The 18,280-nt window shown below is 49.2% G+C and overlaps 4 protein-coding genes across 4 annotated transcripts in view; 2 read left to right on the forward strand and 2 right to left on the reverse strand.

Moving 5' to 3' along the window:
- LOC126557930 (UNC93-like protein MFSD11) overlaps positions 1 to 18,280 on the reverse strand; it is a 240,393-nt gene that overhangs the window by 74,627 nt on the left and 147,486 nt on the right. The window lies entirely within an intron of this gene.
- The window catches only part of LOC126556714 (protein GPR107), a 381,205-nt gene that overhangs the window by 48,155 nt on the left and 314,770 nt on the right, over positions 1 to 18,280 (forward strand). The gene's annotated exons all lie outside the window — the stretch shown is intronic.
- On the forward strand, positions 2,769 to 18,241 carry LOC126560329 (CAD protein). The gene is made up of 6 exons (XM_050216331.1): positions 2,769 to 3,257; positions 3,435 to 7,003; positions 7,071 to 7,175; positions 15,241 to 17,295; positions 17,390 to 17,773; positions 17,844 to 18,241. The coding sequence occupies exons 1-6, from the start codon at positions 2,771 to 2,773 to the stop codon at positions 18,039 to 18,041; spliced, it is 6,798 nt and encodes a 2,265-aa protein (XP_050072288.1). The 5' UTR covers positions 2,769 to 2,770; the 3' UTR covers positions 18,042 to 18,241.
- On the reverse strand, positions 7,538 to 13,665 carry LOC126567580 (uncharacterized). Its single transcript, XM_050223800.1, has 4 exons — positions 13,236 to 13,665; positions 10,470 to 10,607; positions 8,390 to 10,391; positions 7,538 to 8,297 (listed from the first exon to the last, which is right to left on the reverse strand). The coding sequence occupies exons 1-4, from the start codon at positions 13,661 to 13,663 to the stop codon at positions 7,551 to 7,553; spliced, it is 3,315 nt and encodes a 1,104-aa protein (XP_050079757.1). The 5' UTR covers positions 13,664 to 13,665; the 3' UTR covers positions 7,538 to 7,550.

Here is an 18,280-nt window from a genome sequence, read left to right on the forward strand (position 1 = left end):
ACCAGGGGGTGTGTATGGGAAGTGTGTGCATGTATTCTTGGTGGCACAAGCAGGCGTACTTTAAGAACGATTAGAAGCAACGACAGGAGCGGCAAACAGATCGCAAACAGTGTTGTTAAAATGCCATAGAGAACACAGCTTACGTCTTTCTCTTCTGCAGTCTGCATTTGCTGAGATATACCTTGAGCGGTAAGATTTTCTCGTTTAAGATCGTATAAAGATACGCACTGCATGTGGAGAGGCACACGATTCGCTGTTGCTGTTGGAGCGAAAAGAGATCGCAGGTTTAGCGTGAAGTTTATGGATGCGCCGGGACTAGATGGGTTTTGTGCAGTGTGTAAATTAACGTCAATTGGCGTGTGGAGAAGTAAACGCTTGCTTATAAATACTTGTCGCCCAGCGAACGACCAAAGCAGTTTTAGTGAACCGGAATAGACGACGATGTGTACATTTATCGAACGCACTCTAACAGCTCATCGGTGCGTTCTAACATAAACTCTTCTTGTTTTACCTTACTTTTCCTAGCGTCTTCATAATCCTTAAACAAGTGAAGAAACAGTCGGAAACGCTTGCAGATAAGCGAGTGGTGACAGCGTGTGGGTATGTGTTTGCGTTTAACTGTATGTACGAGCCTAGTATTCATAAGTGTAGAATTTACTTATACTCATATAAAGCGGTGATAAACAGGATAATCGCTTTGTGCACTAAGAGCTATGCAGTAGACACACCAGTGTCAGTATCGGCCTACCGCAGGAGGCCGCTTTGTATCGTGAATTTGCCAAACTAGTTGTTTCCGTTTATTTTGTGTTATAATCAAGCATCGTGTAATGGCAGTGTACGAACATCGAGGAACCTGTTGACACAATAAATCATCTCTTTATATGCTTGTTACTGACTGTGCCGCCTTTTGAAATGGTGCAGTTCGCTTTATCATCCGAAATGTGTGCAATCATCACGGTCGGAATAAGTTCAATGTACTCTGTACTTTTGGAACTTTAATTTTGAATTTTTAAACTACAACTTATTATACAACTTGGATTATATTTCTAGTTGGAAACTCAAGGTTTTCCAACTAGAAATATAATTCAAAATTGTATAACCCAAAAAAAAAAACGCATATTTATGGACCAGTGCTCATTGAGTTCTAGCCCTTTGCGTCCTTCAGCTGTATAGGGGTAACTCAAAAGCCCTTTCTAGATGAAGTTTCTGGACTTTATACGCCGTAACTCATGATTGAGAACCGTTGCGTTATCTCACCATTGGCTTCCACCTCACAACTTGACTGTAGTTAGGTTATAACTGTATAATAGTTTGTTTCCAGAGATTGCCTTATCTACCAGCAATTTGCTGTAGTTTTGTTCGATACAAGATGCCACGGCCACGTAGAAAAGTGGATTGATTACAAATTGCGGCTTCACCACAACAAAATTGACTGCATTGTTGATAGCAATCAGCATATTGTATTACATTTAGCCACATTGTAGCATGAGGTTGTATAACTGTGAAAGTGTATTCAATTTAATACCGTCATTTTCAAAATTGATTGTTAGGAGAATAGTCGCTTCGTCTGACATATTTCGTTAAATTTTTGATTAAAAAAAACAAAACAAACAAAAAGGAAGAAACATCAATCCCGGCATCTGGTACAAAGAGTAGAGAACCCGCGACATTCATCAGTGGTTTGGAGTTGGTCAACAACAACGTTTGTTTTCCTTTTGCGTTTGTTTTCCCCACAGTAATCAATAGGTAAGTGAGTGAACGTAGTTCGTATTCTTTGTTACCTTTAAACGCTTGTAAACGCGAGCAGCGTGGCTTCAAATCTTATTTGCGTTGCAGACGGCGACGTTGATACAAGTGCTCGTAGGTTGCTAGATTTATCACGTTATAAGTGACGTTGAAGCGTAAGCCTCATGGAATAGTGATCGTTGCCTAGACCTATACTTTTATCCATTTATCAGTTATTCGTTGCAAGAGGCGTCTTGCATTCATCTCAACAAGACTGCTCACCAATAAACCGATCATCTATCAAAAAGTAAACGACCTTGAATTTGCTTCCAAATCAAAATAACCGTTTTCATGATATGCAATATCGCTGTTTAGGAACAAGGATAGCGATAAGGCGGCTTCAATTGAAACGACATACCACTTGAGGATTTTTAAAACTACGTCTCGGGGAATCTACCGGACGAAACTAGAAATGTAGGTGAAGTGATGGGAAACCCTACAGAAAGAACGCTATTCTGCTGCGCTAGTTCAACTCAGAGCCTTTTAAGCCTTTTAACCGCATGAGGTATATAATATTGTCGTTTTAGTTCAAGAATAACATAAACGAATCTTGGCACAAACACTCACGCACTTTTTTATGCTTCTATCGCTATACAATGTAGAGAATTGGGTTGGGTAGCAACAACCGCACGTATTCTACACATACGCACAAAAATAAACAAAAGGACCGTTAGGTCAAAACCTGATCTAGCCTTTTCAAACTTCAGTAGCACTCGGATGCGAGATAGAAGCTTAAACATCTTTTTTTTTGCTGTCCTTGTCTACTGCATTTGAAATGAAATTTGTTGATCAGTCGCACATCTAAAGTGGCACCAGTTTGAGGTTAGAGTTTTAGATAGCAGCACGTGCTCGTATACGTCTACCGGCTTGCTCTGCCTGAAAGTGGCTGTAAGAATTTAGTTTTGGGGTGTTTTTAAACTGGATACGTGATACCGTAACATATATTATGTAAATGATCAGTTGGTTTATTTCCAGTTATCGAATCATGGGACCGAAAGATGATGGAGCAAAAGATTTGCCGCCGGAAAAAAGGATGCCGGAGCCGCTTGAATATAGACCGCCAACTGCTTCCCTGGTACTGGAGGACGGTACAATCATGCACGGGCACAAGTTCGGTGCAGACGGTTGCGCGTATGGTGAAGTCGTTTTCCAGACCGGCATGGTGGGCTACCCGGAGTCAATGACCGATCCGTCCTATCACGGACAGATACTGGTGCTGACGTACCCTTTGATTGGTAACTATGGCATCCCGGATACTGATCTGGACGATTGTGGTCTAATGCGGCACTTTGAGTCGAACAATCGTATCTGGTCTGCTGCATTGGTGGTGAGCGAAATATGTGACGAACCGTCACATTGGCGTAGCAAGCTCACGCTCTCCAACTGGATGGCAAAGCACGAAGTGCCAGGCATTAGCGGGATTGATACGCGCGCATTGACGAAGAAGATTCGCGAAAATGGCACCATTCTAGGTATGTTATAACATGTAAAATATAAGTAAGCCTAGTAAGCCATTTCGATGGCCGGCATAACCTTAGAGGTCGTTAAGCCAAGAAGAAGAAGAAGAAGAAGCCATTAGATGGCTTTACTAGACTATCCTAGCTATGGAAGAAACAATTCCTTATAACACGGTTACAATTTCTTTGCAGGTAAGATTGTACCGGGACGCGTGACATCGATTGCTGGCTTGAACTTTAGCAATCCAAACCTGCGAAACCTGGTAGCGGAGGTGTCGTTGGCCCAACCCCGCACTTATAACGAATCAGGCTCGCCGAGAATTTTGGCGATTGATTGTGGGCTGAAGCTGAATCAGGTTCGTTGCTTTGTAAGCCGGGGCGCCCGGCTGGATGTGGTGCCATGGAACGCGCGGCCAAACCCGGACGAGTACGATGGGCTATTTCTCTCGAATGGTCCGGGTGATCCCGAGATGTGCCGCGAGGTGGTTGACAATCTGCGCTCGTTGCTCGCGATGAAGACGGCCAAACCCATATTCGGCATCTGCCTTGGCCATCAAATCTTGTCGACAGCCGCCGGTTGTCGTACGTTTAAGATGCGGTATGGCAATCGGGGTCACAATCTGCCCTGCATGCATCTCGGTACCAGACGTTGCTATATGACGTCACAGAACCATGGTTTTGCGGTTGACTCTAGCGAGATGCCGGCTGGATGGGAAGAGTTGTTTACGAACCTGCACGATGGCACCAATGAGGGTATTGTGCACACAAGCAAGCCGTACTTTAGCGTCCAGTTCCATCCGGAACATACGGCTGGGCCGGCAGATTTGGAGGTGCTATTCGATCTGTTCCTAGAGGTGGTGTTGGAGTACAAGCAGGATGCGAAGAAATCGCACGTTTCGGTGAAGGACCGTTTAAAACAGCGTCTGCAATACGTGGTGCCGTCAACGATCGATCTGGAGTGTCCGAAGAAGGTGCTGATTTTGGGATCTGGTGGATTGTCGATTGGCCAGGCAGGAGAGTTTGATTATTCGGGATCGCAGGCCATCAAAGCGCTGAAGGAAGAACGCATCCAGACGGTTCTGATTAATCCAAACATTGCGACCGTGCAAACCTCGAAGGGTCTAGCGGACAAAGTGTACTTTTTGCCCCTGACGCGCTACTACGTGGAAAAAGTAATCAAGGCGGAGAGACCCGGTGGCGTGCTGCTTACGTTCGGTGGGCAAACGGCACTAAACGTTGGCGTTGAGATGGAACGGGCCGGTGTGTTTAGTCAGTATGGAGTAAAGATCATGGGCACCCCAATCAGTTCGATCATTGAGACGGAGGATCGAAAGCTGTTTGCTGAACGTGTGGCAGAGATTGGTGAGAAAGTGGCCCCTTCTGCCGCTGTTTACTCGATCCAGGAGGCGCTTGATGCGGCCGAAGTAATTGGCTACCCGGTGATGGCGCGCGCTGCCTTCTCGCTCGGTGGCCTTGGGTCGGGTTTCGCGAGCAATGCCGAAGAGCTGAAGGCATTGGCCAGTCAGGCATTGGCACACTCGAACCAGCTCATAATCGATAAATCACTTAAGGGTTGGAAGGAGGTAGAGTATGAGGTGGTGCGGGATGCGTACGATAACTGTATCACCGTGTGCAACATGGAGAACGTCGACCCGCTTGGTATCCACACGGGCGAAAGTATTGTGGTGGCACCGTCTCAGACACTATCCAATCGGGAGTATAATTTGCTACGCTCAACAGCGATCCGCGTCATACGACACTTTGGCGTAGTGGGTGAGTGTAACATCCAGTACGCGTTGAATCCAGAATCGGAAGAGTACTACATAATTGAGGTAAATGCGCGTCTATCGAGAAGCTCTGCTTTGGCGAGCAAAGCTACCGGATACCCGTTGGCGTACGTGGCGGCGAAGTTGGCGCTGGCGATTCCGCTGCCGGACATCCGTAACTCGGTTACGGGCGTAACGACGGCCTTTTTCGAGCCAAGCCTGGATTATTGCGTTGTGAAGATGCCTCGGTGGGATTTGGCCAAATTTGCGCGTGTTAGCAAGAACATTGGTAGCTCAATGAAGAGTGTCGGTGAGGTAATGGCAATCGGGCGTACGTTCGAGGAGGCGTTCCAAAAGGCACTGCGGATGGTGGACAGTGTGAACGGGTTCGACCCATACTTGAAGCCTGTGAACGAGCAAGAGCTGGAGCAACCAACGGACAAGCGTATGTTTGTGCTGGCTGCTGCCCTGAAGGCTGGCTACACTGTGGAGCAGATCTACGAGCTGACGAAGATTGACCGTTGGTTCCTGCGCAAATTGAAGGGTATTATCGATTTTACCGACCAGCTGGAGAAACTTGAGCATGGTTGCATGCCAGAACCAGCCATGTTACGGGAAGCAAAGCGACTTGGTTTTTCCGATCGGATGATTGCCCAATGCGTTAAAAGTACCGAGCTGGCAGTACGCATGCAACGTAAAGAGCACGGCGTAGTACCCTTTATTAAACAAATCGATACGGTGGCGGGTGAGTGGCCTGCTTCGACCAACTATCTCTATCTGACGTACAGTGGCACCGAGAATGATGTCGATTTCCCAGGCCAGTACACGATGGTGATTGGTTCCGGTGTGTATCGTATCGGAAGTTCGGTCGAGTTCGATTGGTGTGCGGTCGGATGTCTCAAAGAATTGCGTCGATTAGGCCACAAAACCATCATGGTGAATTACAATCCCGAAACCGTCAGCACGGACTACGATATGTGCGATCGGTTGTACTTTGAGGAAATTTCGTTTGAAGTCGTTATGGATATTTACGATGTGGAGCAACCGACCGGTATCATTCTTTCGATGGGCGGCCAGCTACCCAATAACATCGCGATGGATCTGCACCGACAGCAGGCACGCATTCTCGGTACGTCACCAGAATCGGTAGATAGTGCTGAAAATAGATTCAAGTTTTCGCGCATGCTCGACCGTAAGGGAATTTTGCAGCCACGCTGGAAGGAGCTGACAAATCTGGAATCGGCCATAGAATTTTGTGAGGAGGTTGGCTATCCGTGTCTGGTTCGTCCATCCTACGTGCTATCCGGTGCTGCAATGAACGTTGCATACTCGAACCAGGACCTGAAAACCTACCTGAAGCATGCGTCTGACGTTAGCAAAGAGCATCCGGTGGTAATCTCGAAGTTCTTGGTGGAGGCAAAGGAAATCGATGTGGATGCAGTTGCAGCGGATGGTGTCATCTTGTGTATGGCAGTGTCCGAACACGTGGAAAACGCTGGAGTTCACTCGGGTGACGCAACGCTCGTGACACCACCTCAAGACATCAATCGGGAGACATTGGAGCGCATCAAGGAGATCGCTCGCGACATTGCCGATCTGTTGGATGTGTCCGGCCCGTTCAACATGCAGCTGATCGCGAAAAACAACGAGCTGAAGGTGATCGAATGTAATGTGCGCGTGTCGCGTTCGTTCCCGTTCGTGTCGAAGACGCTTGACTTTGATTTTGTCGCGCTGGCTACCAGAGTTATTGTGGGCCATACGGATATTGAGCCGGTGGAGATTATGTACGGTCGTGGGTTGGTGGGTGTGAAGGTACCCCAGTTTAGCTTTTCCAGGTTAGCAGGGGCCGACGTAATGTTGGGAGTAGAGATGGCTTCTACTGGGGAGGTTGCATGTTTCGGCGAGAATCGATACGAAGCGTATTTAAAGGCGATGATATCGACTGGTTTTCAGATACCGAAGAAGTCTATACTGCTCAGTATTGGAAGTTATAAGGTAAAGCAAGCGGGTTTCGATTTTGCAATCAGATTCTCCTAATTTTCCACTACGTTTCTTGTTATAGCACAAAATGGAACTGTTACCCTCGATACGCATCCTAGAGAAGATGGGTTACAAGCTGTACGCTTCAATGGGAACTGGAGACTTTTACACCGAACATGGCGTAGAGGTGAGTAGAATTCCAGTCAAATTCATGTATTTAATTAAATGAGCGCTATTTACATGTGATACCCAGGTGCTCACTATATATTATCGGTACCGTATTGGATTAAGTGGGTTGATAAGCATTTTAGCATTTCGTTTATGGTAGTAACATCATGCCATAGGTATTACAAGCAATACGTTCACAATAAGTTTTACCTAAGCAATAGTCTGCACAACGCAGCCATTAGGCATCAGCGGTCCTGTCACAGTTCCCGGTACCATTTATCACAGAAAGGGGTTTCAACTCTCTCTCTCTCTCTCTCTCTCTCTCTCTCTCTCTCTCTCTCTCTCTCCTCACTCACTCGCTTGCTTTCCCTGTGTTCCTTACATCTCCTGTTAACTAACGGTAACCCTGCCTCGGTGTAACCGTAACGTTCCCCAGCAATCGAGAGATGTCGTCGATGTCATCGGATGAACGACGCGGTCCATTGGATTTCCGTCGGCCGCTAGGTGACTTTGGTGCGTGAATCTGGACACTTATCTGCTGCTGATGCTGCTGTTGGGATGGTATTCGTCTTAACCCGCCAGCAGGCTGCAACGAGAGCGTTCGCCCCTGGCCACGTCCAGCACCTCCGCCCCTCTCCTCCCGTTCGATATCTTCCCACTCGTCGTCGTCATCTTCGTCGTTGTCGTCTTCGTTGTCGGGCGAAAAGAAGCGCGATTGTTGTTGGTGTTTCTGCCGTATTGCCCCGGTTGACGGTTGGCGAACGTTAGTGTATGTGGAACGTTTGCTATTGCCGCGAGCAACCGATACATTTCGGCTTACAGTGTGACGCTGTTCATTGGTGCTGGTCCGCTTCGGTAGTGCAGGCCGATCGGCACCCTTTGCGTTAGCCTTGGCCAGCTCTTGACGTAAGCCATATATCTGGTTAAGGTACTGTCGGGCCTCTTCGATACCTTCGTCATCGGCGAGTAGATTGCAAAGCCGTTCGGCCTGTCGTAGATATATTAATGCCTGGTTGATGGTTCGAAAGCCACAGGACACCCGGGCCATCTCAATAAAATGCTCTACGAACAGACCGTAGATTAGCTGTCGGCGTAGGTTCTCCATGTGCTTGAGGGGCAGAAACTGAAAGTTGAAGACAAACTACTCGAATCAACGATCTCCTAACAGTGCGAAATGACAAAGATTCTGGGTGATGTACGCCAGCAATGCCTAAAGCCGTACTTTCTACTTACCGTCAGATCGATCGATTCAACCGACTGGCGCCGTTCCGGTTGGACCGCCCGTTCCTTCTTGAGCTGTTCTGCAACTAAGAAGCGCACAATGCGCGTCCTTTTGCGACGTGATTCCACTTCCTGCTGGTTGTAGTACGCCATCGAACCAACTGCAATCTCCCGTTCATTCACATCGTTCTCGTCCGAGTCTTCCGCTGCCAGGTTTTCGTCCTCATCACGCAGCATTGGGTTGACGATCTTGAGCGGATTGTCTATCACCAGGTAGGAGTAGAGTCGCTTGATGCGAATCTTCGGGTAGAACGTCAGCCGGGCGCTAGGTAGCTTCAAATTCCGCAACGCAATCAGCATGTGCATTACCGGGTTTTCCGTGATGCGAAAGATGCGTTTGTGCAACTCCACCAACCCTCGTTCCGGAACGTTTTCGAAGAGGTTCCGGCTCGGTAGAAAGTAATCGGGCAGCGTATGCGTCTTGATGCGATCGAGCAGTGCGTTTAAGAAGCGCAGCAGTGCTTCGCCGAGATAGTCTTCCGGCCATGCCGCGTAGTTGGTTTCACACTGCCAGAACAGATGGGCCCGCAGATGTTCCATGCCGAACATGCTCATGCCGGGCGTAAGATTCGGTTCCACGAACGTTTTCAGCAGCAGCATAGTGATCATGTAGATCTTGATTTGCGTCCCGGTGAGACAACTTTCCAGGTAACGTTCCGCCTCCGGGAAGACAATTTTCCACTCGAGCTGACGGTAACGGTTCTGGCCCTGTTTCGGTGCGTACCCGATCGGTATAACGTGACAGCCGAATGACTTCACCTTCTGAATCATTGGTTGAGTCGGCCATTGGAACTTCTGACGCGTTAAGGGATTGATTTTCACGTCGCGCTTACGGTGCACCCATTCGATGGCTTCTCGTGGCCATGGGCATAGAATGGCGGGTATAATCTCCCACTGGCCACTGTATACAACGGCACCCTTCCAGGTGGCGTTGCGCAAATCTTCGGCAGGGATGTCCAATTCAGACGCGAGCGTATCCTGGAACAGATTCACGAAATACGCCAAGAAGCCCTTTGAGTTGAGATATTGCCTCCGTTCGGTTGTGTATTCCGGGTTGCTGTGGTGGGGATGATGACCACCCTGTCTACTAGTCCCACCAGCTCCACCATTTGCCTTAACGAGGTACAGTGCACTCATCTTATCCGTACCTTCCGATTCATCGTCACTGTAGTAGCCTTCGTTCACCTCGATTGGACAGCATATCGTTGTGATGCAGTAGTCCGGTAAAACCGTTGTGCTTACAGGTGCTTCATCGCCACCAGCCGAGCGCATCACGCTTAAAGGTTGATGCGTGTTGATGGCAGTGATGTACGCATAGTCATATTCACTGCTGGGCGGAGATGTAGAACTGGTCGAGGTCGACGGGACTCCGGCGTTGGCTAGCAGAAGCTGAGGTTTTTTCTTGTCGTAAAGTCCGTTTCCTACCTTCGGATACTTCACCATAATGCTGTCGCGATACTTTAACTTGGTGAATCGGTTACTAGTCTGAGCATTCTCTTCATCATCTTCATCATCGTCATCGTCATCGTCCTCATCGTCCTCTTCATCCTCTAGAGTATCACTTTCACTGAGACTATTCACCTTCGACATGCCGTTAGTAGAGACGAACTTCTGTCCAAGTCCACTCGAGCCGGGTTCGGTGCCGTAAGAAATGATCCGTTGGGCAGCCGCCATCCTGTCAAGCGATGGTGGATTGTTTGGTTTGATAAACTCGACACTCTTCAACTTTATGTAGCCATGATGACAGTTGCTGCGACGTTTTCGCACTGCTCCATCGCTCCCCTGCTTCAGTTTGTCCTCGAGGGAATCCTCGATCTCCAGCTTGTAGATAGGCGCATCGGTAAGAATACTGTAGACTGAGCTATCGCCGGGGTTCGTGATTTCGATGTTGTCATGCACGACGTAGCAGGTCTGCGTATGTAGAGGAAGGAGTCGGTTTTTGTGCAGCCCGTGTCTTTTTGGCAAATTGCAAATGAGAAAAATCATTATTACACGGTGAGATGTGCGAGATAACGACGCGACAATAACTTACTTTGCATAAAACTTCACACGCATGTCTACCGCTTCCAGTAGACGATCGGGCAGGATGACGGTTTTACAGTGGCGTGATGTTTTTCCGTTTCGGCGATTTTCCTCGTTACGATTCCGTTCGACTGCTTCCCACATTTCTCTGCAAGAGAAGATTTCACAGTAATGGTTATGAAAGATGCGCTCGCAAATGATTCAGATATATTACAATAGATATATTGATTGCAAATTACTACCCATGACGTCATAAATACTCTTCAAATGCGCTGGACGGTTCCACAGACAGGACAGGATGGTACACGGTGATGCACTCGGTCGATAACGTCGACTCACAATCAGTCTCCGTTTAATCAGTGCCGGACTCTATCAATCATTCATACTACCATTGGTGGTGTTGATGGTGTTAATTATTTGAGAAGATTCGATTGCGTTCATTGCAGTCGTCAATTTGTGCTGCGCGAACATCTCGTTTGCATATGATCTGTGGTGTCGATACTATTAGTCGAAGCATCAGAACCTGCTGCAATCGGAAGTCGGTGAAACGTCATGCTTGTGTAAAAGATAACGCGGAAAAGTCGCGTTTGCCGGCGCTAGCTAGCATGGGCTTTATGCTCGTTACGTTATCTCTGCACTCAGTTCTCACATTCCACATGGTCGTTGTTCTGGCTGGTGTGGGATGCAATGATTCCCGCAAGCAACCTAATGCAATGTCGTCGGACACATGTTACAGTGTTGCTTCGATGACGAATAGTTGACGGATATTGTACTCAATGCCGTATTTGTAGCCTACCTTCAACTGCGAAGAATTGCTTATTGAAACTGAAACCTTTATCGTGATTTCTGTTTGCTCTATCGGCAGTGCTGTCAAACTAGCATTGTTGTTTACTCGCTTACTCTTGTAGTTTACTCGCTTTACGACGGGGAAGACCCCTTTTGTACAGGTTCAGTGTACAGAACACAATGGTAACTCCCCGACATTATAGCCACTAGAAACATAGTATAGCTCAACCGATTACTACGCCACAGCTTGTACAAGCAAGCTTTTTTCGTACACAAGACATCACAACATCTGATGCACGATAAACCGGAACCGTACAGAAGCATGATGCGTGTGCGGGAACATCGTGTCGTGCGCCCAAGTGTCGAACCAACCAACTAGCACCAATCCAGCGTGCTCACTTTAATGGAGTTGGGTTTCATTTCACTCGGTGAGTACTTCCGCCGTATGCCGCGTACGTGTTAGCGGTTCTTCAACTGAATCTACGGCAAGAAGAAACAGCGAACCAATTGCTGTTAAACACTTGGAGCTGTCAGTAATACGTGATGATTTATGAGGCAGCGATTCTGCCTCTAATATCTTGGCGAACGCTGACAGGTGGCGGAGTGTTGATGACTCAAAACATGCTGTCTGATTTGATACGTGCGTTTGACGAGAATTCATTCACCGTTCGATCGAAATTGGACCTGGAGATCCCGGGGCGTTCGATTCCATGACCTGGTCAACGAATCCTTGTTTGCTGTAGAAAAGCAAAAAAACATGTGTTGAGTCCACGAGGCCTCAAGCCTTTCTTATCAGGTCAAACATGTTGGACGGCTCGGGCTCTTGAAAGTGTACACTCGATAATGTTCAATTTGTAACGCGACCAATCGAACGATCGTCGTGTTACAATTACACCATGCCACTATCTATCGACTATCTCCCGTAGAGGATTAGTTGGTGGATTACTTGACTGCGGTACAGTGTTAAATTGGACAGGACCTGGCGGTACGAGTTGAAGTGGTCTGTTTGCTCCCCGGTGCAAACCCATAGCTGTATCTGGCTGTTGCACGAGATCTTCGACTAGCTCAAGAGGGCCACTAATAAGGTTGGCAAGTATAGCTGTGTCGCTTAGTTTATGTGCTCCTAATATATCGTCCAATAGAGAGCGTACATCGTGTGTTATCAATAAGAATAAGTGACCCAACGGTGGTGACATCACGGCCCAGCAATCATCTCACAGGTGAGAGACATTAAGTAGTAAGCAGAGTTCGTTTGCCACAATGAAAGAAAACATACACCCACGCTCACGAACATATCAAACGCATGGGTTGGAGCTAGGGTGTCCAGAATTGTCCGAACGTTGGATAGCAGTGCTGTACTGAACGATTGGACTGTAGAACGGTTGCTTATCAACTTCGCTACATGCCGAATGAAACGGCGAGCGAGATCTTATGATTCCCAAAACGTATTTTGGTAATTGGTTCGCTAGTGGTCGCGACCAAGGAGGAAACTTGTACGGAGACCAACTGGATGGTCAAGCGCATTGCCCTCTCGCATGCGCCATTTTACGACCTTCAGGCTCAGAGTGAGAGTTGTTGAGGGCGCTCGGGCGAACTTCGGCCGTGGGTGGCGAATTCGAATGGAATGTTGCTGCCGTTGCTGCTTGATGATTCTGCTGCTGCGCATTCTTGACGCGTATGCAATGCCATTACCATAGAGATAAGCGCCACAGTACTACACGAGATGAACGCGATACTCGATACGCACAAGGAGACTTGACACGCGATGACCACGACGGTGAAAACCGACCTGTTGGCAGTGGGCAATCCTCGCTTCCAGCCAGATATTCGCGGAACAGAGCACCATTGGTTGAAAGATGCAAAGGTACGGTAGGTTGGTTGGTTGGTTGCCGGAATTGGTTGCTAGAATCGCTACAGTTTCTCGGTTTGGAAGAGCGGTTGGAAAATGGCCTACCTAGGGTTGATTAAAAGGACTCTGTAAGAAATTTACCTTTCAAAGTTGCCGTAAAACTGGACGCCGAGCATTAGCTGGTTGAGCACGAAGATATCACTGTTGAAGGCGAGCTGATGCTGCATCCGCCGTTTCGCTTCAGAGTCGTAATCACTTTCCTCGAGCTTGGCCTTGGACTTGCGCACGATCGGTGGCGGTTCTGTGTCGCGCAGATCGTCCAGCTTCGACTTCCGCTGCTTCTTTCCGGTCGCACTACTACTCTTGCGTGCAGCTTTCTTCTTCTTCTTCTTCTGCTGTTTCTTTGCCTCCTTTTCGACGCGCTGCCGCGCTTTCTGGGCACGCCGTTCCTGTTCCCGTCGCTCTTGCGTCAGCTCCCGGGCAGTTTGTTCCCGCCGTTGCTTCCGAGCAATTTCCGTCTCCCACGGATTGTTTCCACCCGGTTGCTCCTTCGACTGCGAACGTCCCATGGTGGTGTGTGATAAAGGGGTGGAGAAAAGGGGAGAGGGAGGGGAGGGGGGTTGTAGAGCACTGGGTTGATTACCACATGGCAAAACAGGAAAGGGCACTCGGGAGCTGGAAGGGGATATTAGCAGCAAACTGACACTGTTCCACGGCAACACCGTCCACGGAAGAAACTGCAGCGAAACACGATAAGAAGCGCCCTCGGTGACACACACCGAGTGTGTCAAAACCTTCCCAAACTCGACGGTTTTAGTATTACGCACAGCCACTAGGGACGAACGAACGTGGACTCTGGCACACGATACGGCCGCACGACACTTCCTCAACAGCACACGCGAGAGTCCAAGGTAAAACTGAAGGGCCGTCGTATTCTGAATACGTGGTGACCGTACCCGAGTTTGATCTGAATGCGTGTGCCTCCTTCCTGTTCGAATAGGTAGACGCGGAGGGAAAGCGCTCGTGTGTTATCAGCGCCAGCAACTCACCAGGCCCGTGGACGGGTGCGCACGACAACGGTGGTAGTGAGTCTGCGTACGCATAGGAGCATGAGAGAAATTTGTTTGTCTCCTTATCTACCGGAGCAGATAGTACCCACTCGACCGTGGGTTCCTCTCTTCCTCCGGGACACCGTCTTCGAACGGGAACGGGCGTCATGCCGAAGTCACTTTTATTTTCAAAAAGGTCTTCAACAGTCTCGGAGCGGTGCCGGGAGGTACCTCGTCTCTTTCTCGGCTGTGCTCTTCGCTCCGGACGGCGCTTCGGGCTCTTGCTTCTCTACGACTGTCGGGAGGATCTGATGTAGCGGTATACCGGCCGGGAACATCCCGGGCTCGGATACGGTATATACACACATACACACACACAGACCCAAGCTCGGTCGCTCTATGTGTATGCATCCACGGTCTGCCAGAATGTTTATTTTTTTCGATTCCGCTCTGTGTGCCCTGGCGTACTACAGCCAATTTAATTACGGTGATTGGACCGCAAACGTCAGAGTGTGCTCGGTCCAGGGTTTCCGTTGCTGCTGAGGCGGGTGGTCGCACCGTACAACTCAACATTGTCAATGAAGATGATTGTGCGGGTCGATTGCACGTCTCGATAAGCGGTGAGTGGTCCCCGCTTGTCCAGTGGGAGCAGTTCCGCATGCGGCACTTAAGAAAATTGATTCCACGGGATTAGACACTTGGACATGTGATGCCGCGAAGAACCACAAAACAATTCGTCCAAACACCCCCCCCCCCCCGCCCCCCTCGCGCCCATCTCCTCTTACATATACTCCGGATCCTTTAATACCGGGAACACGTTGAACAACATCAATACGATCTTTTTTTTTTCTTTTAATGCAACTTGTTAGTGAACTCGTGTCCGGACATCAGAGAACGTGTCGAGTGGAGGTCCAATTATAGGAGAAAGGCTTACGGAACATTCAAATCATGTGGAAGAGTAATATATTAATGTCACATGCCTTTTATATTGCGGAAGTACTGCTCTTCACATTTGTACTAACCGTTCACGATCATTAGTAACTTTAATTGCTGCAAAAATATTGCTCACGGCTATTCTTTACAATATTCTACACTAGGTTGAGAGTGTCCCGTGGACGTTTGACGCGTTAGCTACGGAAGACAATGGGAACGGGGCTGGAAATGTGTTGCGTCATTTGGCCGAATATTTGGCCAACAAGCAGTTCGATTTGGTCATCAACCCGCCGATGAGTGGAGGCGGTGCACGCCGCGTGTCCTGCTTCATGACACACGGCTATCGTACCCGTCGTCTAGCCGTGGACTACTCCATCCCGCTCGTGACGGATGTGAAGTGTGCAAAGTTGCTCGTCGCGGCAATGCAACGCATCGGTGGAGCTCCACCGATGAAGACGCACATCGACTGTATGTCCTCGCGTTTGATGGTAAAGCTTCCCGGATTTATCGATGTGCATGTACACCTGAGAGAGCCGGGTGCCCCGCATAAGGAAACGTTCGCTACCGGTACGGCCGCAGCCCTGGCCGGTGGTATAACGATGGTACTAGCGATGCCCAACACCCAACCGGCTATAGTCGATAGGGGTGCATTCCAGCTGGCGTTGGAGATCGCCAAGAAGGGTGCACGTTGCGACTACGCACTGTACGTAGGAGCTTCTTCGACCAACTTCGGAACTGTGCACGAGCTAGCGTCCCAGGCGGCAGGTTTGAAGCTCTACCTAAATGAAACATTCACGACACTCCGTTTGCCCGGGATCTCTGAGTGGCAAGCGCATCTCTCCAGCTGGCCTAAGGGAGCGCCACTATGTGTACACGCGGAGCGGCAAACGATGGCAGCTGTTTTGCTGCTGGCTTTGCTCACCGATCGGCCCATCCACGTGTGCCATGTAGCTCGCAAGGAGGAGATACTGCTGATCAAGGCAGCAAAGGAGCGGGGTCTGAAGGTGACCTGTGAGGTTTGTCCTCACCATCTCTTCCTGTCAACTGCCGATCTCGATCGGATCGGAGCAGGTCGTGGAGAAGTGCGGCCGGTATTGTGCAGCCCGGAAGATCAGCAAGCGCTCTGGGACAATCTGGACGTGGTGGATGTGTTTGCAACGGATCACGCCCCTCACTCCCAGGAGGAGAAGGAATCGGATAACCCACCGCCAGGATTTCCTGGATTGGAGACTATTCTTCCGCTACTGTTGACGGCTGTCACGGAAGGGCGGCTTACAATGGACGAACTGGTCCACAAGTTTCACACCAATCCAAGACGCATCTTCAACCTTCCGGAGCAACCGAACACGTACGTCGAGATCGATATGAGCGAAGAGTGGATCATACCGGATCGTCCCCAACATTCCAAGGCTCACTGGACGCCGTTTTCGGGAATGCGCGTGAAGGGTTGCGTGCATCGTGTAGTACTGCGCGGAGAGACAGCGTATGTCGATGGGTTGGTGTTGGTCAATCCAGGCTATGGGCAGAACATACGTGAATGGCATGGTGGAAAGCCACCGTTGGTAGGCGCTGCTTCCATTGAACGGATCGATGTGCTGAATCACTCGATTGGGTCTGGATCAGGTGTGGGGCTGCGGACGACAGATCTTGAACAAGATCTGCAAACCAACGAAGCATTCTTCCAGCTACTCTCGCCTGACGGTACCAATGCGCACGTCAAGCAGCTCGGAGTACACTTTGCTGGGGAGCAGGCGGCCCTCCGTCCTGCATCTCCCCTCCCACCGAGGATGCGATGTGATTCGACCGGGAATCAGTCTGTGATCGGCAAACTCGAACCGCTCACCATACAGACCGGGCAAGGAGGTCTTCGCGAGCGTCAGCTGGCTGGCCGGCACGTGCTAACGGTGGACATGTTCAACAAGGAACATCTGAACGAGCTCTTCCATCTGGCACAAACGATGAAGACGCGTGTGGCTAAGGACCGACTTCTCGATGACCTGTTGCGTGGGAAGGTGATGGCGTCCATCTTCTACGAGGCGAGTACCCGCACTAGCTGTAGCTTTGCAGCAGCAATGCAACGTCTCGGAGGTCGTGTTGTGCACGTCGATGAAACGTCCTCGTCAGCTAGTAAAGGCGAATCGCTTGAGGATAGCATACAGGTTATTGCTGGGTATGCGGATGTGGTGGTATTGCGCCACCCATTACCAGGAGCAGTTACGGTAGGTTGTCCATAGCGTTAGCAGTCACACACACACACACACACACACACACAGAGAGAAAGAGAGCCTAATAAATTTTCTTCCGCAATTTCAGCGAGCAGCTCAACACTGCCGCAAACCGCTGATCAATGCGGGTGATGGTGTTGGAGAGCATCCGACACAAGCACTGCTGGACATATTTACCATTCGCGAGGAAATCGGAAAGGTGAACGGATTAACGATCACGATGGTGGGCGATCTGAAGCATGGACGTACGGTACATTCGCTGGCCCGTCTGCTGACGATGTACAGTGTGAATTTGCGTTACGTTTGTCCGCCAGGGCTCGAGATGCCTGACCACATCAGGGAGTACGTCGACAAGAAAGGCATTTCGCAACGGCAGTTTGATTCGCTCGAGTCGGCCATCGTCGATACGGATGTGCTGTACATGACCCGCATCCAGCGTGAGCGGTTTGAGAGTGAGCAGGAGTACGAAATGGTTAGATATGCTTATAGTTATGCTTCTAGATATCTCTATCCTCACGCTCTTTATTTTATTTCTCTTGCAGTGCTGTGGACAGTTGATTCTAACGCCGCAGATTATGACGATGGCAAAGCGTCGCATGATTGTGATGCATCCGTTGCCGCGCGTCTTCGAGATCAGTGTGGAGATCGACAGTGATCCCAGGGCTGCATATTTCCGGCAAGCCGAGTATGGAATGTACGTGCGCATGGCACTGCTTGCTATGGTGCTGGGACGAAGTTGAAAAAAGGTAGTACGCAAAATGAACCCGTCGCCCGTACAATGTCAGTTCTGGAAGCATTTATTCCAATATGAAGTATCTTTACATAGGAGAGGTGGGTTACTATATCTAAACACGAACCTAACGCAAGAACCTAATGCGTGGCTAATCCTAAATGCGAAAATAACCCTATACATGGTGATGGAGCAAGCATCCGTTGTGATTCCTATCTTTCTAAACATTGTTGCGGTGCGCATAGAGTA

This window comes from Anopheles maculipalpis, chromosome X (assembly GCF_943734695.1).
Source record: "Anopheles maculipalpis chromosome X, idAnoMacuDA_375_x, whole genome shotgun sequence".
Lineage (NCBI taxonomy): Eukaryota > Metazoa > Arthropoda > Insecta > Diptera > Culicidae > Anopheles > Anopheles maculipalpis.

Bases quoted from the DNA above. Each gene is read 5' to 3' on its own strand.
- LOC126560329 (XM_050216331.1), top strand. From the start codon at position 2,771: ATGGGACCGAAAGATGATGGAGCAAAAGATTTGCCGCCGGAAAAAAGG. The intron at 3,258-3,434 runs GTATGTTATAAC...ATTTCTTTGCAG, and splicing joins CGAAAATGGCACCATTCTAG to GTAAGATTGTACCGGGACGC. The intron at 7,004-7,070 runs GTAAAGCAAGCG...TTCTTGTTATAG, and splicing joins TCAGTATTGGAAGTTATAAG to CACAAAATGGAACTGTTACC.
- LOC126567580 (XM_050223800.1), bottom strand. From the start codon at position 13,663: ATGGGACGTTCGCAGTCGAAGGAGCAACCGGGTGGAAACAATCCGTGG. The intron at 10,392-10,469 runs GTAAGTTATTGT...TTTGCCAAAAAG, and splicing joins CGTGTGAAGTTTTATGCAAA to ACACGGGCTGCACAAAAACC. The intron at 8,298-8,389 runs GTAAGTAGAAAG...TGATTCGAGTAG, and splicing joins TTGAATCGATCGATCTGACG to TTTGTCTTCAACTTTCAGTT.